At 36.8% G+C, this 22001-nt stretch overlaps 2 protein-coding genes and 1 long non-coding RNA gene across 3 annotated transcripts; 2 read left to right on the plus strand and 1 right to left on the minus strand.

The window, feature by feature from the left end:
* The first annotated feature begins 5275 nt into the window (after window positions 1–5275).
* Window positions 5276–11380, plus strand: ltb4r2b (leukotriene B4 receptor 2b). Its single transcript, XM_067364083.1, has 5 exons — window positions 5276–5370; window positions 8610–9183; window positions 10734–10934; window positions 11035–11075; window positions 11152–11380. The coding sequence occupies exons 1-5, from the start codon at window positions 5276–5278 to the stop codon at window positions 11378–11380; spliced, it is 1140 nt and encodes a 379-aa protein (XP_067220184.1).
* Window positions 11381–14339: 2959 nt separating this feature from the next.
* LOC137003387 (uncharacterized) lies at window positions 14340–15381 on the minus strand. The gene is made up of 4 exons (XR_010891960.1): window positions 15164–15381; window positions 14848–14868; window positions 14625–14670; window positions 14340–14542 (listed from the first exon to the last, which is right to left on the minus strand). It is a non-coding gene; the product is annotated as an uncharacterized lncRNA (long non-coding RNA).
* A 448-nt stretch (window positions 15382–15829) lies between these two features.
* On the plus strand, window positions 15830–20870 carry sdr39u1 (short chain dehydrogenase/reductase family 39U, member 1). The gene is made up of 6 exons (XM_067363131.1): window positions 15830–15964; window positions 16315–16421; window positions 17400–17482; window positions 17601–17722; window positions 19293–19445; window positions 19842–20870. The coding sequence occupies exons 1-6, from the start codon at window positions 15949–15951 to the stop codon at window positions 20264–20266; spliced, it is 906 nt and encodes a 301-aa protein (XP_067219232.1). The 5' UTR covers window positions 15830–15948; the 3' UTR covers window positions 20267–20870.
* The last annotated feature ends 1131 nt before the right edge of the window (window positions 20871–22001 follow it).

The following is a 22001-nucleotide window of genomic DNA, read 5'->3' on the forward strand; positions in this document are numbered from 1 at the left end:
TCCAACACACATTTTTTAAAGCAGAAACACATTCCCTTCTGCCCAATGGAGAATTTCCCTTGGAAAGCCACCAGCGAGAGTCTTATCTGGCAAACAGGTTCTGAGAAAAACATATTTCATATTCCTTTTCCACATGCTTAAACACAACATAAGGCTATTTTTGTTTTAGACAAGACAGTGATGCTGAAAGTTTGCCCGTCCATGACGCCATAACAGTCATTCTCTCTCTTCCCATCATACTTTCCCCCTTCTATGTCCCTCCCCTTCCTTTTCCCCAACTCTTTATCCCAGTTCTCCCTCCTTTCCCTCCCCCTGTAAGATCTGTTTCTCATTATCCTCTGTAGTCTGCACTCTGTCTGAGACGGGAGATGAAAAACTTAAATAAACATGTTCTCTCTCTCTCTCCCTCTTTCTCCTGCTCTCTGACAGTTCTCACAATAATTATCTTTGTCTTTATTTTAAAGCTTGTCTCATGTTTGATGCTTGGAAGTGATGGCATCTGTTGCTTGATATACACAGAGGTATCCGGCTGGGATTCATCAGTGCATATCCGTTTAATTTAGTGATGTGAACAGAAGAGAAGAGAGCATATATGAGCCTTTTTTGAAATGGGATCTTATGGGACTGATTGTGAGGCGGTCCATTTCATCTAGTTATATAAATATCAGAGCTATGCATCATCAGAAGCAATCTGTGCTGCTTCAACTATATATATATATCAAAAGCATATTTATGGGAGAATGTTGCCATCATGTGGACATTAAAGATAGCCGGTATGTTTAGTTCCCACACAGCCTCCAGTTACGTCACAATGACATATATGCAAATTTTGAGTAACTATAAACCTGATGCAAAGCAATGATTAAGCTGCTTACGCTGGTGCTCCACTGAACCCGGTCATGAGAGTTTGGAGAAGCTTATGTTACTCATGGGAAACAGGTCACTGAATAATGACCCAGAGGTCAGAAATAAGGAAGTGTATTTTCTCGCTAAGTTTTCCTCTCTCTCTCTCTCGCATAAATTTCTCATATATATTAGTAGTTTCCCCATTTGGGGCATGGTTAATCTGCCATATTTTCAACATATCTCATGCAGTGTGTTTGTGTGTGTGTGTGTGTGTGTGTGTGTGTGTGTGTATCTGTGTGAAAAACCAATTCCCTATTCACTGACATCCTTTTACTGCCATAAAAACAAGTTCCAAAAGTTTTTTTTTCAGAATAATTTTGGGTTCCCCAAAGATCACAGCAATAGCAAATCTATCCAACACTCTAAAAAAATGCTGTTTTTAAAAACAACCCAAGTTGGGTTGAAAATAGACAAACCCAGCAATTGGGTTGTTTTAACCCAGTGAATGGGTTGTTTTGACCCAGGGGTAGGGTTAAATGTTTGCCCAACCTGCTGGGTAGTTTTATTAACTCAACTATTGTTTAAAAATTACTGTATTGCTTGCTTAAAATGAACCCAAAACATTTATTAATATGTTTAATAAATGAACATTTATTAATAAGCGTAATGAATAAACAATAAACATTTATTAAATTGCTCATTAATAAATGTTCACCGTTTGATTATTATTGTTGCCTCTAGTAATTATGTGTCTGATTTTAATTTCCAACCTATTTTGGGTTAATTTTAAGCCAGCCATAAAGTCATTTTTAAAGGGGACCTATTATGCCCCTTTTCACAAGATGTAATATAAGTCTCTGGTGTCTCCAGAATGTGTCTGTGAAGTTTCAGCTCAAAATCCCCCACAGATCATTTATTATAGCTTGTCAATTTGCCCCTATTTGGGTGTGAGCAAAAACACACAGTTTTTGTGTGTGTCCCTTTAAATGCAAATGAGCTGCTGCTCCAGAAGAGGGAGGAGCTTTAACAGCTCGTGCTTCAGATACTCAAAAACAACAAAGCTGTAGAATCTCACGGTGTTCAGCCCTACATTGTTCAAACCGGAATCGACACTGATGGAGAGACTTAAGACCCCGGTATACTTCAAACGAAGTTCGTTTTCATTCTTCGTTTAGTGGTAAAACGAAGTTTGAAATGCGTGACCAGCGATATACTGTAAACGAACATGTGACGCCGCCCACACTGCTGAGATCGACGGTTATATTATATGAATATGTAAATATGTGCCATGCACTTTCTTCTCAGTAACAAAATAAACACAACAAAAATGAGAAAACAGCAAGCATTTATTATAGAAAGCATAAGAAAAACGTCTGATCATAACAGCATGGGAATGTTAGCACTGGCTCTGCAAAGTAGCACTCCGGTAAAATCACGTCGTACAGCACTTTATTCAATAGATTGCTTAAAATCAAGAAGCTTTACAGTATCAAACACTAAAAACAGTGTTAGTGACTCATTTTTTTTACAAGCACAACTTAATTTTGTACTATAAAGCGGCTATCCAGTGTGTTTTCACCCGCGGAGATCTTACCTCAATTAATTCAACACACGAAACTTTTTTCCTGGAAGTTCGCTTTGGCAAGCCGTTTCGAACTTCCAAAACGAACTTCTTTTTGGCCTGATTTTGTTCGAAATTACGTCACATCAGTTCGTTCTTCGATTTCGTTTGAAGTAACGTATACCGGAGCCTTCAGGAAGAAGTTACAACTTTTAGAATGAAACTGGACGTTTCTGAATGGTTAGTGGATAAATTGATGTAGTTGCTGTGGAGTTGATTCAACTCATCCACTAGCATGTTAATCTTTTGTGCAAATACCGTATAAGATGTGTCCGAAACCGCTCACTCGTTCACTAATCCCTATATAGTGTATGGCATTTGAGTGCACTGTATCTGTATGGAGTGAACGAAATAAGTAAGTGAATTCGGACACTGACGTATACACTGCGTCGGAGATATCTATCTCAGAAACGGCTCGACACGCTATAAAACTATTTATCCTACATGTTATTTACATTATAAAACAATGTTAATAACGATAACGACTTCATACATGCCTCTGTGCCAGCTTTGTGGTTTAATCGATTGTATAATTTTTTTGTCAAGCTTAATGTGTTCAATCATTTAATACTATAAAATACTGCAAACAAAAATAAACACATTAACAAGTGAATATAATTTCATGTAATTATCCTTTTTAATAAAGTTGTTAAATACTCACGTTCACAGATTTCGTGTTCTTTGAGCGCCCTCAGGCGACCGTTATGATTTGAATACGCTAACGTACCTGATTAACGATTTTTTTTAAAATCATCCACTAAATTATCATCTTTTAAAGTTTAATGAGTTAACAGTGCCACTGTTAGTAAAACACATTAAATTGATTTAATGCCTACATAATATTTTAATAATAAAAATATTTTTATTAATATAATTTCATTTTTTTAAATTCATCTATATAATAATGTCCCCCTACATTTTAGCAGGTTTTATTCAAGTAGTGATTAAAAAAAAAAAAAAAAAAGCTTAAAAAAGCTTTAAAAAATCGGATTTTGGGAAATAGTGCTTCAGCAAGTGTACATGGAATGTACACTCGAAATCAGAGAGAATTGTTGGTATAAAGTAGTGAACGATTGTAGGGAATGAAGTCGTTCACTCAGAATTCGGACACCAAAATGGCCGACACCCGATATAGTGGACTATATAGGGTATAGGGAGCAGTTTCAGACACACATTAGCTGATTAGCCAGGTAAGTTTCAGATTAGTTTGTGCCAATCCTAGGTTTTAGGTACCATGAATGTGACTTGGCTTTTAGCGGTGTTCATCACCATAGTAACTTACGCTCCACGGCAAACCTGCTCCAGGGCAGGTTATGTTCTGGTTCAGAGATCTCAAACCGAAATTGGGCCAATCGGATGTGAGCTAAATGAACTGACACATGCAACGCAATAAAGTCACTCCCCCAGTTTCTCTTCCTCCAAATTAAAGGTCACTATATAATAAAAAAATGAACAATGAAATGGTCTGGCTTTAATGATAATTACTTATAATTATTTTATGATTTTTATAATTATTATATGATATATATTATTATTATTCCAATACACACAAGCAATTTTAGTTTAGCAGTTATTATTAAGCATTTAGTTTCAATGAATATTAATATATACAGATCATATTTAATAGAAATAAGCTGTAAATAAACTTTAATATGACTACATGTGACCTTACATGTTCGAGTCTCTATCGCTATTTATTATCAGCTATATTAACTAACATCACAAGTTTCACTTGCACTGATAGAGCAAGATAATTTCTTTTATTTGTCCTCTTTCATGGACAAGTATTTTCATTAGTGTAAATTAGTTTAAATACTTCATTTTCTTCAATCTCTTAAAGGGTTAGTTCACCCAAAAATGAAAATTCTGTAATTTATTACTCACCCTCATATCATTAAACACCTGTAAGACCTTCGTTAATCTTCAGAACACAAATTAAGATATTTTTGTTGAAATCCGATGGCTCAGTGAGGCCTGCAATGACATTTCCTCTCTCAAGATCCATTAATGTACTAAAAACATTTAAATCAGTTCATGTGAGTACCAAAAATAACGACTAGTGATGGCTGATTTCAAAACACTGCTTCATGAAGCTTCGGAGCGTTATGAATCTTTTATGTCGAATCAGCGGTTTGGAGCGCCAAAGTCACATGATTTCAGCAGTTTGGCGATTTGACACGATCCGAATCATGATTCGACCCAAAAGATTCATAACGCTCCGAAGCTTCATGAAGCAGTGTTTTGAAATCGGCCATCACTATAAAAGTCGTAATTTTGTTTTTTTTTTGGTGCACCAAAAATATTCCTGTCAGTTTATAATATTAATATTGAACCACTGTACTCACATGAACTGATTTAAATATGTTTTTAGTACATTAATGGATCTTGAGAGAGGAAATGTCATTGCTGGCTATGCAGGCCTCACAGAGCCATCAGATTTCAACTAAAATATCTCAAGTTCTGAAGATTAACGACGGTCTTATGGGTGTGAAACAGCATGAGAGTGAGTAATTAATGACATTATTTTCATTTTTGAGTGAACTAACCCTTTAAGCTTCAGAAAATTAGTTTTGAATCGCGCTGGCTCTCTCACGAGAAGTGAATCATAGTTTCTCTCTGTTGCAAGGCATGTGATTGGCTGATCACCACGGATTCATGTGCACACGCTCCACAAACTCAGGATCAAGCCTGAGTTGACAAAAAAAAGTTGATGATCAGCATCATGGTACCAACAAAGCCAGATTGGAGTGGTTTGGTTTTGTCAACCCCAAACTAATTCTATAAACCTGAGTTTGTTCAACTACCATCATGGCTCCAGGAGACTTGGATGTATCTTCAGCAGGATTCTTCAATGAGAACACGTGCTGTTGGTCGCTGCACTCATCAAGTCCAGCTAAGGCAGTGTACATTGTAGTTTATATACATTTTAGGGGACAGTGCTTAGAAATGGAGACAAAGCACCTGGCTGATGACCTTAAACAAAGGACGCAAATGAAGTATCCAGGTGTAGGAACCCGCCCCAGACTCTAGAGTGTCGCAAGTCCTAATCCAATCAGCATAACTATTCAAATAATGGGATAGGGGCTTCAAGAGCCATTGAAGACAAAAGGTGAGAATCTTAGCATGGCTCATTTGATTTACAATAAAGAGAACAGGAACGGGCGGAAACCTCTTGCTACAAATTTTGCATAATAGAATCCTTCGTGTGATGTCATTATCTTTACCTTAAAATTCTAAATGGAATGTACCTCATCTTAGTATTTCATGCGATGTTATGTTAGGACGTAGGACCAGCAGATTCTTAAATTTGTAATCCCACAAAATCCCATTGACCCTTGTGTTCTTCTGTGCTCTTCTACTCTTCTGAGTAATAATATACCTTGCTAAGAAGTAAAAGTCTTGATGAATTGTATGATTCACTGTTATGAGCAGGTAAGAGCAGGTAGAAGAAACATGGGTGGGTGCCAAGACGTGGAAGTGTATGAAACATCTCCTCCACTCCTTCCCGCATTCTTCTTGCATGCTGTAGCCTGTAGGTTCGGAAAAAGAACCTTGAACTTTCATTAAAAATAAAGACATGAAGAAATTGGTGTTAAAACATAGGAAGGAGGAGGAGAAGGAGGATGGTGGGGCGGAGTCAATTTGAATAATATGTCAGAAGACTAGCAGTTTAGTAACAGAAAGAAGCAGTAGGGCAAGTGTGCTTGATTTTTAAATAGTGCATATAAAATTCACTGAACAACAATAAGAACTTAAGGAATTTAGGATAAGCTATGTGAAAGTTTATCTGAGAAACAGGGGAAAGAAATAAAGAGACCAACTCGGAGACCACACAACCTAACCAGGTCCATCTGGTCACTTCAGGGAAATACATTTCAGCCATTCGGATCTAATCAAGTGTATTGGTGAGTTACGAGAAAACCCTCTTTGATTTTCCAGAACCAGAAATAAATTACAGTCTATTTCTTATTTTCCATCACCACTTTCTGTTTGATGCAACTCTGTCCAATTTCTCAATTTCACACATCTTTGCTGTTCAGAATCAATTGTAGTGATCACAATCAGACCGGATAATCTTATCTTCTTAGACTGTAGGGATTGCAATACTGGTTCACAGTTTATTTTGTGAATATGGTTTTTCTTTAAATGCTTTGCTGTTCTTTTAACTTGACTTTAAATATGGTATTCTTTTCTTGACAATTGCTGTAAAATAAAGTTTAGACGAGAGCTCTTGGGATGAGGGTGAGGACGTGATCCTCTGATTGGCGGATATTGCAGCATCTGAGTGGCTTCTTCTGTATTGAGATCAAGAACACATAGCGAGTCGTAGCACGTTGTTTCCATGTTGTTGTTTTTTCATTGATGGCAGATTATTGGCTGAATTTCAATAATTACATGGTTGCTGAGAGCCCATCCTTTATGCTGGCTCATACTTTATTTGCCCCCTTAAGGAAACATTATTAAAGAAAAAATAATTCATAGTACATCATCTGAATTGGTTAACATGGTCAAGTGTAACTGCCCCCTAACTAATTACATTACTTAGTTACTTTTTATGGAAATTAATGTTACTTTTGCGTAACTTTTTTTGTCACCTGTGCCAGGCTTGTTTGATTTTTAATAACAACAACAACAAAAAACTTCTGTTTTTGGTAATAGTAAAAGGCCCTTTCGCACCAAAAGTGAAACGAATAAACCTTAGGCTGAAGGAAATGCCACGTCAGCACAGTAGAGGGCGCAACTCAAACTAACTTTTTTGCTGTGCTGTGCTTTGCTGCCATTCTGGATCTAATACGGAGAAGAAAGTTCAATGCAAAAAAAAATAAACAAATGTGGTTATTTTTGTTTGTTAGTAAAATAGAATGCCCCAGGGATGACGCATTTTTGTAGGCAAAACCCGGAAGCGAGTTAGCATTTTAGGACTTCCGGTTCCAACGCCGTAAAGTCTATGGGTTTTTTGAATGGGTTTTTGCTAAATCGCCTGAAATAAGGTTTGTGGTTAACAAAGCCTCTAAATACTTTCACGTTTTGATCTATGACATAAAACACACCAGTTATAACCCACTTGTGATTTTTTTAAACTTTTACTGTGTCTTAAAATCAGCGGTTGCTAACAAGTTGCTAAAAGGGACTACTTCCTTTGGCGGGGACTTTAGACGTCATCATTAAAAACGGGACATTTGGACAGCATTTCTCATGAAAAAGTGGATAAGTATTCATATACAGCGCAGATCATAATCAGCGAGCATGTTTATAAATAAAGTTGTTTTTTTGAGGAAGATTGGTGGTGACGACGTTGATCCGCGACCATGGTGTGCTGTAGTCCGTTTATAGCCTACTGTTAGCCTTTTATATCTGACGACTTTGTTTAGGCTTCAAAATCTATACATTTGTGTTAACTTGTAAAGATTATCTTAATAGACAAAACGTGTAAGTGTCATAACCCTTTGTTAAACACAGAGCTTATTTTCTGCGATTTTCCTATTGGAAAAATGCATAGGCTTTCAACTGAGGGAACCCGTGCGTCGCTAACTTACGGGTTGGCCTACAAAAACACGTCATCCCTGGGGCACTCCATTTGCCCAAAATTGAATTGTTGAATTGGATCATCGGAGATCAGCAGCAAAGATATTAGTTAATAAATTGAGATTAAATACATAAAGTATATTTGTGTTATTTAACATATTTAATTATTGCAGGTTTGCGTAATATTCAGAGTTTGCATTTCACTGTTTTTATTCATTTTAATGAATACTGAATCTGTTTTTGTGCAAGTGAGATTAATAATTAGTAAATGCATGCTCATTTAGTCCTACAATACCCATCATGTTCATGCACACGTCTCTGAACTTTCACGATGAGGACAGGAGAGCTGTCAGTCAAAACAATGTAACTTGCGCTATTTATTTGAAAAAGTAACTCTGATATTTTTTTGTAAATTTAAAAGTAATGCGTTACTTTAGTAGTTACTTGAAAAAAGTAATCTGATTACATAAATTGCGTTACACTAATGCATTACCCCAACACTGATCCTAAGCTAGTTTGCAGTTCTAAGCTGTTGTCAGGATAGTCCGTTGGCTGGATTTATAGGGATTTTGGACACTTTCCAGCTTCAAATAACATTGCTTTCTGATTCCATCAGTTCTCCTGACGCCTTCCTGATGGGATCAGACAATGAGACCACCTCCAGTGAGAACATGACAATCAATGGGAGCATTTTGGGTAACAATGTTGCTGTTGCCTTTGGGGCCCTCATCCTCAGCATCGTCTTCCTCCTGGGTGTTCCTGGCAACCTCTTCATTATCTGGAGCATCCTGGCACGTGCCCGCAAACGCTCGGTCACTACCCTGCTCATCCTCAACCTGGCGTGTGCAGACAGTTGTCTGATGTGTCTGACGATTTTCTTTATAATTTACCTAGCCAAGCAGAACTGGGTATTTGGAGGTGTCATGTGCAAGATGCTTTTCTACTTGTGCAACACAAACATGTACGCTTCCATTATGATCATAACGCTGATGAGTCTACACAGACTAGTGGCAGTGGTGTGGCCCACATACTTGAAAGCCTGTACTCGTAGACGGACGGTATTACTTGCGCTCGGGGGCCTGTGGATTGTCGTATTTCTTTTGGCACTTCCTGCTTTGATATTCAGAAAAACTGAGAAATATGGGGAGGGACGCATATTGTGTGGAACTCATCACAGCAGTCCACAGCATGTGAGTGGTTTCTCTTTGCTCCATTGATACTTGAATACTTGATTATGATTGGTCAATACAACGGCTGTATATCAAGCTGCTTAGTATTGCTTTTTATCTCTCATATCATGCTGCAGACCTGCTCTCATTTCATATAAACTAGTGATTCTCAACCAAGGGGCCAAGGGGGTCTCAGCTAACTTCTAAGGGGGCTCCAGGATGAATTAAAATGAAAGGTTAGTTCACCCAAAATTATTCCCTGATTTACTCACTCTCAAGCCATCCTAGATGTATATGACTTTCTTTTCTCAGACGAACACAATCAGAGATGTATTTAAAAAATATCCTGGCTTTTCTGAGCTTTATAATAGTAGTGAATGGGTGGCGTGATTTTGAAGACAAAAAAATGCATCCATCCACCCATAATAAAAATAACCCATAAGGCTCCAGGGGGTTAATAAAGTCCTTCTGAAGTGAAGCAATGGGTTTTTGTAAGAAAAATATCCATATTTATTTAACTTCATTAACTATAATAACTAGCTTCTGGCAGACGGCCGTATGCATCGATTTGCGGTGGAAGAGTAAATTCTGACCCGCTGCATGACGCAATAATGAACGCAGAAGTGGAGAGGAGAGAGCAAAACAAAACACCGGTCACGAATTAGAAGTCTAAAACAAGAATTTTTAAAGAGAAATGTCGGAAGGTTTTTTATATAAGAGAAGAGGAGCTTGGGTTTGTTGCACAGCCATATTTGATGTCTAAACTTACAATATTCCTACATCCTAGTCATACATCCCGTCATGGGTCGACTTGTGTAGGCTGTCTGCCGGAAGATTGATATTTTAGTTAATAAAGTTTTAAATATGGATATTTTTCTTACAAAAAACAATTGCTTCACTTCAAAAGGCCTTTATTAACCCCCTGGAGTTACCTTTATGATGGATGGATGCATTTGTTTGGGCTTGAAAATCTGGCCCCCCATTCACTACCATTATAAAGCTTGGAAGAGCCAGGATATCTCCGATTGTGTTCGTCTGAAAGAAGAGAGTCATATACACCTAGGATGGCTTGAGGGTGAGTAAATCATGGAATAATTTTCATTTTTTGGTGAACTATCCCTTTAAGTTAAGTTAAACTTAATTAAAACCATCAAAAACATATCAAAATATTTTTTAATATTTATAGAAAATCAACTTATTTCATTGTGAAATGTAATTATTATTATTATAAACTATTGTTTTATTAAGAAATAAGCAGTTCCTGAAATGAAACTTCAGAATATATTTACATATATTTGAAAACAAACTGCTATCATAAACACATACCGGAAAAAATATTTTAACTTATACTATGAACAATCAGTCAAAAAAGGTTGTGATTCACTGATATAAATGCAACTGGTGCAGTTAATTATATTGAAGATTACCTCTTCAGTATATACTATAATATACACAGTAAAATTACTATATTAATATAAACTATGGTGATTCATGTTTTTAGATAATGGTCTTCTGACTGTGCATTATATTCTTACAAAATGTTATAATTCATAAATTGTCATTATGAACAGGTGATACTCCAGTACACACTTGAGACAGTGGTGGGCTTCCTGGTACCGTATGTGATCATAGTCAGCAGTTATGTGCGTATCCTTCGCCGCCTCAGACAGACCATGTTCAAGAGAAGGATACGAAGCGAGAACCTCATTCAAGCCATCATTGTGACGTTCTGCATTTTTTGGCTTCCTTATCACATTATTAATATAGTGCAAGTAAGTCTTTTTTTTTCTTTAAAACGGTGTTAATATTCCCAAATCCTTGTGATTATATTGTAAGCAAAGTTCATGAATGAATTATCTGTCTTCTGCTCAGGTGATGGAAGTACTGACACAAAAGGGACCAACCAAAACAAGGTAAGTGGTGTGCTGAAGATGATTTAAGCAGATATTTCTCCAGATGTCAACAACCACCTTCTCTGTCTGTCCCTAGATTGTACAATATCTGGCATTCCAGTCGTGCGGTTACATCCGCTCTGGCTTTTATCAGTAGTTGTGCCAATCCTATTCTCTACACCTTTGCCGGACGCTCCTACATCAAAGCTGACGGCCTGGCATTCATGGCCAGACTCTTTGAGGGCACGGTCCTGGACTATGGTGCCCGAAAAGGCCGTCAGACCAAAGACCAGACTACAAACCTCACAGAGTGCAGAACCATTTGAAAGAATCTTAGACAAATTTATTTTTTTTTTGGATAGTGTGGGGAATAAACACCAGGACATGTACCGTAGTCAACATTTGAAGTTCAAAGTTGTCTTAAGAACCAAACTGTCCTAAGAAGAAGGTTTTAGGACAACTTTGATGAAAGGTTTTGATCCACTTCAAATGTTGACTACTTATATATATGTATGAAACAGCTTTTTAAAATGTATTTTTGATTTAACTCCATTGTTATGAGCTACTTTGCTTTCATTTTAAATCACCTTTCAGGTTTGTAAACTCTTTACAGAACTTTTTGTATGTTGCATTTCTGTTATACATTTAATAATCCTGGTAAATGAATTGTTTTGCATACATTAAACCTTTGTATTCTTATCTAAATAAATTTGCACAAAGTACTCATATCTCACACCAGTGTGAACATTTACCTTTACAGGTCTGGGATTATGAAATCACATGAGCATGAGAACATGCACTTTAGCGGCATACATTATGCATATGAATTTGTACTGCACAAAGTAAACACTTCAGGACTGTGTTTGAACGGTCAAATGTCTAAAGCCCAGAACACACCGACACGACGAACTAGTCGACATAAGCAGACTGTGGGGTTGTCGGTGGCGTCTGGGTTCAAAGTTGCCCTGATTCACCAAACCGCATCACCCTACAGCCAAGTAGCACGTCCGTTCTGTGCCTGCGTAAGAAATGCCTTTCTGTACCAGCAGGTGGCAGTAGCTGAACAGCCAATCAGAATGATCAGATGGCCCAACTGACCGACGAGCTCTGACACCGATTCAACATGTTGAATCATCCGAAAAAAGCAGACGAGGACCAACTTTAGCCGGCTGAGAAAACTTAGTCGGCCGATGAACAACCGGCGGCTTGGTGTGTTCCGGGCTAAAGACAGGGGTTCCCAAACACATTCCTGGAGCCTCCCCAGCACTGCACATTTTGCATGTCCCCTTTGTCTGACACACCCATTTCAGGTCTTGACAATTTGTCCCAGGAACCTTTTTCCCAGGAATTAAAGTAGCCTACTGTGAAGATAGTCTCGTGACGTAGGACTGCCCGACTTTCCAGTTCCCTCTGGATTTCGTCCTCCGCATATAAGCTTAATAAATCCTGAACATCATCAGTCCATCGGTTGTATTTTTTAAACTTTATTGATGATTTGAATAGCAAACAGCTCTTACTGCACGCACCGCAACAGACTTCAGAAAAACGATGGTTGATGTAAAATGCTGCATGAACTCAACCAATCAGCATGTTCAGCACCCAAGTCCCACCCCCGAAAGTTGTGGAACTTTGAAAAAGGACTACCTCGTAAACAGGGACTTTCTGACAGTGTTAATTTTGTTGACGAATAATTTGTCAACTACATTTTCACGGACAAAAATGAGACTAAATAAAAATGCGTTTTGAATTACTAAAACTATGACTAAAATCTACTCTAATTTTCGTCAACGAATAAAAACGAGACGAAAATGAAAGAGAGGGACAATTTGGGAAGATATCCAGTCAGGACTGCTGTCCTGTGTGGAAGATGCGCACATTTGAAGTGTAACGTGCTGATCTAACCACGGGAAAAGGCGACATGGAAGAGTGGAGCTCTTCTCGAACAGGAAATACATCACATCCACTTGTTTTACTAACGTCTACACTTACCTGTACAATAATGCAAATACAGTAAGTAAATGACGCAATATGTGCGCATGCCCAGCAGCCATAGCTGTAGCTAGCTCCACTTGTGGAGGTGACGTATTTCCTGTTCGAGAGTGGAGCTCCACTCGCCCCCTCAGGCTGCAGCCAGACCCTATTGGTTCAGACTGCTTCATAATTAATGAGTAGCACACATTTATAGCAAGCGATTGCTTATAAGATAATGTTTGTGAATTATGACAATTTACTACACAATGTTTATATGGTAGTATGCTTTAGAGGGTTGTAAGAAATTAATTTTATCTCCCTCATCTGAAATTAAATGAGCAGCTTGCTACAGCACAGACTGCAGACATTTCAGAATAAGTCACGGGGTATTTCGGGATGGTTTATGATTTTTTCCCCTGGTCATTGTCATTTTTACACAAACCATTTAATTCATAGTAAACTACTGTATCTTGTCACAAGACTAAGAACATTTGACATTCAATATTTCACAATTATAAGGGTTATTGTAGTTAAAAAACAAACTACTAAAAAAAAACCCTCTTCATTACTTAAATGTAAACTTAATCTAGTTTCCAACTTTAGCTTAACCTGGTGTACTAAAATAACTAAAACAGAAAACTATAGGCATTTAAAAGCAAAAAGACAAATTACTAAAACTTGAAATTACTGAAACTGAAAATTACAAGTGAAAGCAGAAAAACAAAATTTTAAACTATAATAGTACCTGACAAGCACTGAATTGAGCGCTTTCATGTCTTTTGCACTTAAAATGGTCAAAAACCATCTACTTTGGCAATTAAAGTACAGTTGGTTGTCTTAAGTGAACAAACCGTTTAGAGTTTCAGAGACAGTGTATAGGATCTGTGTATGGTTCGAGAAATGCTTAATGCATTACAATTTAAATGTAGATTTTAGTTGAATACTGTAGATTGTCAACTAAAACCTTTTAGTCAACTAAACTCAATTTCCGATGACTAAAATATGACAGAATAAATGGCATTTTAGTCAAGTATGACCAAATCTGCTGTCAAAATTAACTGCTTTGAGGTTATTTACCCAGAATTTCATTTAGACCCTGGTTCCTGCGGTCAAAACAACCCAAAGTTCCTAGTTCCTGGGGAAAGTTCCTGCGGTGGAAACGCAGCTATAGTTTGAAACCCGATTTCATAGGAATATGCATAAATCTCCCCAAAGTGCTAAGTCACACAAACAGGATTTAGCACTCAATGTTATGAACCTTTGAAATACACACCATGAATCAAGTCAGATATAAATAAGAATTTATTGTGGTGGTTTCAAGTCATTACATCACTGACAGTACATTGCTCAACTTTCAAACTAAAGACATCAAAACTCAAAATGGACAAGTCTACAAGTCACGGTTATATTCTAATCTGTCTCTAGCAGGCTTATATAAAGAGAATATAAATGTGGAGGGGGAAAGTGAACCTCAAGTCAACACCGCAGTACAAAGCCAAGTCACCTGGAGTAAAGACCTAAGAGAAATTAAAATACACTTTGTGAAAACAATCTCGGCAAGATCCATTTACTTAATGTCAGAATGAAAGAAAAACCTACCTTACTGAACATCTCCCTGCTTATGTTCTTTCAAAAGTTGAGGTTCCTGCACAATTAACAAAGATATTAGAACATCTCGACTCAATTAAGGGTTAATTTACACAAATGAGCACTTTATTCAGAGCATGTTAATAAAATCACTGGATCTCTCATCAACACGGACCACATGCAGTTCATCAGCTTGGTGCAACACATCAGCATGAGAAACATGAGACTGACTCACCATTCCCATAAAGCCAGGTCCCTGCAGAATAAACAAAAATAGCACATTAAAATATATCCCAAAGGAAACAAAACATCACAGCTTTATCCCGCAGCTTTAACCAGTCAGTGCAGTAGGGCTGTAATCATTAGATTCAGGTGAAACACGGACTGCAAAGTCATCATGTCAAGGTTGAGCAGCTGCGACTCCATTCAGGCTAAAACATTAATGATATAACATCTGGATGTAGTTAAAGCAGATGCACCTGCCAATTCAACAACCAACACTTCTCAATGAAAACGTGTACTCTAAAATATAAATCAAAGGTTAAACTTACAGATTTCGATTATGAAAACGCATCATTTTGACCTGTAGATATGTATACTTGCTAATATATCCACTTCCTTTTCGTATAAAGTTTAAAAAATTAAATACATCTTAAAAAACTCGATACAAAAAAACAAAACAAAAATAGTGTAAAGGTATTATTAATACAAAACTGAATTTAAAACCTATTTTTCGATGACTACACGACCACACTGCTATTCCATTGAGGGTCGCCAGCAGAAAGGATGTTACTATGGCACGAGGCCGAATTTATCTCCTAACCAACCACGTGTTTCTACAGGAAAAAAGCGCTTCCGGTTGCGGCACCCCCACTAATAATAATAAATAATATTAATAAAATTCAGGCAGTGCGACATGACGTGACATATATATATAGAAAAATTAATTTGATTAATTTTTATTTTGTATGAATTGTCAAAAGACAAATACATTCAAAACAGTAGTTGTAGGAATAATAATGGGGAATGAAATCGTAGTTATACTAACTTAAAAGGGAATTTAAACAGTATGTGCTATTTATAATATCATATTTATTATATTAACTATATTTACATAGTTAAGTACTGTACAACAATGTTGACAGTTTTTATGTAACTTGAATGTAACGTAAAATTAACCTGTCGCCCTTATCAAAATGGCCGCAGCAGCGCTCCAGTGTTAATCACGTGGTAAGCGACATTCGACCTTCGTAGGCTCCAGGCAAAGGCAGAAAGATGTGAAAGAAGTGGATTTCTGCAAGTTGTCAGGATAAACGGACTCTACTTTACAAGCATAATGAGAGTTGTAATAGGTATATCGCATATATCCGTTTTCAAGTTATCACTGCATGATAGCGTAACAAAAATAGCTAATTTTGTGTAACACTGGGGATAAAAACATGAATACTTGTGTATTAAAATATCCTGGAAGCTTCTTTGATCGTATGTGATTGTGTTATTATGACATGGCAGGGTTTATTTATTAGTCACTGGATAAATAAGACTAATTTTTCTCGAGGTGATCCGTTTCGTAAGTGCTGTAACTGCGCGTGCGCGCGCACACGTGCACGGAATGGCAATTATTATTGTGCTGCAAACAAGTGTGATGTGAAACCTTTAGCTTGTGAAATTAATACATCTTTATTTTTTCCTCTCTCATCAGGCGGAGGCTCGGGGTTTGTTGGTCGTGAGCTGACACGCTTGCTGAAAAGCAAAGGTCATGAAATCACAATCATATCCAGGCAGCCTGGTCCAGGAAAAATAACATGGGTATGATGGAACTTACATTAAAGACTATGTTGATATGCATCAAAGTCCACATTTACTTACGATATCTAGTAATGGGTCAGTGGTGAATCTCTTAAAAGTAGAGTTAAAATGTAAATGTTGGTGTGTATTTGATGAGGCAACTTTGACCTGTTGTCAGGGGTGCAAAACTCTGAAGCCCAGCAGAGTTTAGCTTCAACCCTAATTAAACACACCTGATCCAACTAATCAAGTCCTTCAGGCTTACTTGAAAACTACAGCCATGTCCAAATACCCACACTTGCAGTCTTTGCACTTGACCAAAAAGTCAAGTTTACAAAAGTTTACAGGTTGTTTTCAGTACTTTGCATTTTAAAATACACTTCTAAATGTCTGTTCAGTCGCTGTGTAACTAACAGAAGACACTATTTTAAAATTGTGGCGCTTCTTTAAGTGATAAAAAGCAGTTGCAAATGTTGCACAAAATACACACAGCCCACTCGTCTTTGCACTTTATATTTTACTACCAAATTATATGCAATATATAATTAATTTAACTTTCTGTCATATGTTTTCCTTGACATCTCGTGATTTCGGGGCATGTGAGTTCCTGAACGTAATGCATGATGGGATATGCTTAGCCTCAAAAGTGGTATTCACGCTAGTGTGGGTTTAGTGTGCATTAAGGGCACTGCACTTGGGCATTTTTAAGACATGGGAGTGTTGCGCACTTACTTCCTGTTGTGTGCACGAGCTCTCAAATGGCCAAGACTGCAAGTGTGGGTATTGGGACAAGGCATATAGGTATGTGTGTTGGAGCTAAACTCTTCCAGGAACTGAGCGTGCGTCTCAATCAGCCCCCTAGTTCAGTAGTCAGGGCACTGATCAGGGAATCGGCCACATTCATTTACATGATGTACTGATTCACGACCTAGGGTGCTGATTGAGACGCAGGGTGAGTTTTGGACCCCTGAGTCCCTGACCTATGTTTTCTTGTCACAGGCTGATGTAGAGTCAGGAGGACTCCCGCCATGTGAGGGCGCTGTGAATCTAGCAGGGGAGAGTATTTTGAACCCTTTGAGATGGTGAGGACATTTTTTCCCCTTCAGTGTATATAAATAAATATGTACAAATAGTGACTGATCTTCCGTTTAATATGATTGTCAATTTTATTTTTTTAATATTTTGTGTTTGACCCTCTAGGTGGAATGAAAGTTACAAAAAGGATCTGTTCTCCAGCCGAATAAACACTACCAGAATTCTTGCCCAAGCTATTGCTGCGTCACCTACTCCTCCACATTCATGGGTGCTTGTTACAGGAGTAGGTAAATAAGGGGTGTTGTTTTAGAAAGCTAGATAAAATATGACTTGTTTTAAATCAAATAATACAGAATAACTTGTTAGAATAATCCCATTCTCATTTCTTTGTCCTCTATACTGATTTAATCATTTAAAGGCACAATATGTAAGATTTTAGGATTAAAATATCCAAAAACAACTAGAACAGTGTTATATATTTTGTTGACTTGTGTACTTATATTATCCCAAATGTTTTCAAGAATGTTTAAATCCAGAGAAATGGGCAATTTTTACTAGGACATGGACCGTTTCCGTGTGTCGCCAATCCAATGACATCTTATACGCGTTGCTCTCGATTTTCCAATTTTATTTTGTAGAAACCATGGAAAAAGATGCTTTAATATATTAAGTGTTTTATTAGACAGGTGAGCAACTGTTTGGATACATTCATTGACAGAAAACTAATCATGTTATATAGCTCAATACAGTAAGTCTTATTGTTTAAATCTCTTTTTCTTGTTTTCTATGCCTAATATCGATCTATCTTACTGCAGTGTGCAGCAAGTGTCTCATAGCAGCCGCCGAACGAACGCGCAGAGTAGCATTATAACAACTTTCAACACACAAATGTATCCAATATGATAAACAGCGCTGCGTTACCTCACGTACACATGATGGGAAGAAGCAAATGAGAAAGTGTCTTTTTATTATTTATCAGACAAAATGCTGCATATTTCTTTGTGAAATTGAAATATATTTATAACAAAACTAAATTACAATTTAAAACATCCTAAATCAAATAAATAATACAGAGAAATCTCTTCATATGAGTTCATGAACAAGATGTTTATTTGCTGTATTACAGGCTGAACTATCTGTAGCCATTTAATCACGACCCCAACAAAGATGCTGCATACATGCAGCATGAGCAGTTATACATTTAAATTAGATTGTATTATTTTTAACATTTGAAGCAAAAACAGAATGTTCAGACTTTAGCTTTGTGAAATTATGATACATAAAACTTTTTAACAGCAGACAGGCTGCATGAGAATGCAAATTCACTGTCTTGACAGCAGGTGGCGCTTATGGAACAGCGGCAGTACAGCCCTTCCATGGTTACCGCTGTGCGCTAAAAGTACTTTAAAATGCATTGTATGGAAGTAAAAGACAGTACCATCTATACTTTTCTGAACCCAGTCAGGCTCAGTTTTACATTCATTTAAACCCCCAAATATATCGCAATTCATTTAGCATCTCAACCGACTTGTTTTAATCAATTTTCAACCGGTTCTGGATGCATCGTTACATCAGTAATGTTAATAAATCTTTAATACATTAGCTCATCCATGAATATGTATATAGTCCCATCTGATTCTTTCCCAACGGCTATAGATGTGAAGACAACACCTCCCATGATTCTGCGAAATCAAGGCGTTATCAAGCTATGCCTTTGTTTTGAATAAGTGACCTCTAGTGGTGAAAATTACATATTGTGCCTTTAAAGGAAAAACGTCAGAATAATGTTTTTTTTTTTTACATATATATATGTATAAGGAAGACTTTTCTGCAGATTTTCTCTGATTTTGTCTTCAGCGTGTTATAAACCCAGTCTTCAAACCCAGTACACTGAACAGAGCGACTGGACACCATTTGACTTCCTGTCTCGCCTGGTGAAAGAGTGGGAGGGGGCAGGACAACTTCCTGAAAACAGTGCTCAGAAAACAAGACAAGTGATCATCAGACCAGGTGAATCTAAACAAATGTCTCATTCAACAAGGATGCAATAAATATACCAAAAGTGACATAGACATTTATAATGTAAAAAGATTTCTTCTTTTGAAGTTTCTGTCCGTCAAAGAATCCTGAATGCATCACGGTTTCCACAAAAATATTAAGCAGCACAACTGTTTTTTATTTTGCATTGGAAATAAGAAAAAAATAATAAGAAAAGAATGAGCTGCAAATCAGCATATTAGAATGATTTCTGAAGGATCATGTGACACTGAAGACTGGAATAGAGTAAATTTGAAAATATCTCACAGTTGACTGTATTTTTGATCAAATAAATGCAGCTTTGGTGAGCAGGAGAGACTTCTTTCAAAAACAATGTGCAATTATGTACTTTCTTCCACTCACTTGCAGGTGCAGTGTTAGGGCGTGACGGTGGTGCCATGAAACAGATGATGATTCCCTTTTGGCTTGGCCTAGGCGGGACGCTTGGCTCGGGACGACAGCCCTTCCCTTGGATCCATGTTTCAGACCTTGCTGGCATCATTGCTCATTCCTTGGGGCCCCATGAAGGACCATCATCCACAGAGCCAGATGTATTTAATGGAGTCGCACCTGCATTAAATACAAATTTTGAATTCACTAAAGAGTTGGGCAGGGCTCTAAAAAGACCTACCATCTTCCCTGTGCCTGGCTTTTTCTTGGATGTCGTCCTCGGTTCTGAGAGAGCTGTTATCCTCACACAAGGCCAGAAAGTGGTGCCCAAGAGAACTCTCGAGTCAGGGTTTAACTTTCAATACCCAGATCTTACTTCTGCTTTAAAAGAAATTGTTGGATAATATGAGTGATCAGTCAAAATAGAGACGTGGGGAGATTCTTTGGGTACACTTTATTTTAAGGTGACGTAGTTACAATGTGCTTACTCGAATAAGTACTGAGTAATATTAATTAACTGCATGTACTTACTATAGAGTTACGGTTAGGTTTTGGTTTAGGGTTAGTTATTTGTAATTATGCATAATTTTCTGTTATTACTGTAGTAAGTTCATGTTGTAAAGTGTAACTATGTCACCTTAAAATAAAGTGTTACCAGTTCTTTTATGCATACTAGTGCAGTTATAACACACTTTGTAAGCATATAAAAAATAAAGCTTGCTTGTACAAAAACGACAAATACATTTAAATAATTTTATTTATTGTATCTACTCGGAGAGAAACAATGTTCTCCGTTCCTTTTGATTGCCTGTCCCTCATAGGAACAAGTTGTCTGTGTGTACAATATGAGAACTGCATTTGTAAATAAATGTCTACATGAAACATTTTGAGTCCAGCTGTGGTATCTCTGAGTATGTTCCATCATTAGATCATCATAGCAGATGTTCTGTCTGTCATGGCTATATTTGGCTCATCTGTCTGATCCATGGGGTCGTCCTGTGCATGGAATGTTTACATATTTTTCTTCAAAAAATACCTTTGGAACAAATGCACATCAACAAATCTGAAAAGAAAATCTGTCTATGGGTTACAATTCACATACACCAGCTTGATATTATATGTACACAATATGCTTCTAAGGAACGTGTCACATTACTGCTTCCTATAAAACTGAAAATATGACCAATACTACTAATAAAAACATGTTAACCTCAAGATGAATCAAGTTGAGATACAGCACAAAATTGCACATATATGAAAATACTCTAAATATTTTTGAGAAGTTGATATGTCGGGTGAAGTTGATAGTAAACCTGCCGCTTATATACGCTTCATGATTCCCTGAGTTTTTCCAGCAGTGAGGGGGAGGGGTGAGGAATCATGCACAGAAATCAGCAACAACAAGAATGTTTCTTTTTGTAATGTTGCCATTTTCTAAATTTACTTAATTTTAAGTAAATATAAGATGTGATTTTGTTTTATTCAGTGTTACTATCAGCAAACACTAACAGGTACATTAGTGTTAGTATTTTAAAGTATTAACTGTCCGTACATTGTACATTGCAGAATCTGTTGTGGCTCTTGTTGGTGAATAGAATATATATTTTTTGGAATATATGTATTTTTTTGTATCTCTCAAAATAGTACAAGATTTATGTGAAATCATCAAATAAGGGTTAGCACAAAAGTAATTAAATGTAATCCAAAAGTAGTCAGATTACGTTACCAAAAATGTGATTAGATTATGTTGTGATTAGATTAAATGTGATGAGATTATATTACTGATTACAAATTTAACTGATTACAATTCATAAGTATATATATATATATATATATATATATATATATATATATATATATATATATATATATATATATATATATACAGCTATGGAAAAAATTAAGAGACCACTCCAAGTTCAGAAATCAATGTTAAGTGGTCTCTTAATTTTTTCCATATATATATACAGTTGTCAGCATTTGAAGTGGATAAGAAAAGTTCATCAAAGTTGTAAAACCTTCTTTTTAGGACAACTTTGATTAACTTTTCGTCTATATATATATATATTCATTATTCATTCATTCAACTTTATTTCTGGACTCATGGTCCATTAGAAAAAAAAAAAAAAAAAAAAAAAA

The sequence above is a fragment of the Chanodichthys erythropterus genome, chromosome 16, assembly GCF_024489055.1.
Source record: "Chanodichthys erythropterus isolate Z2021 chromosome 16, ASM2448905v1, whole genome shotgun sequence".
In the NCBI taxonomy this organism is placed as follows: domain Eukaryota; kingdom Metazoa; phylum Chordata; class Actinopteri; order Cypriniformes; family Xenocyprididae; genus Chanodichthys; species Chanodichthys erythropterus.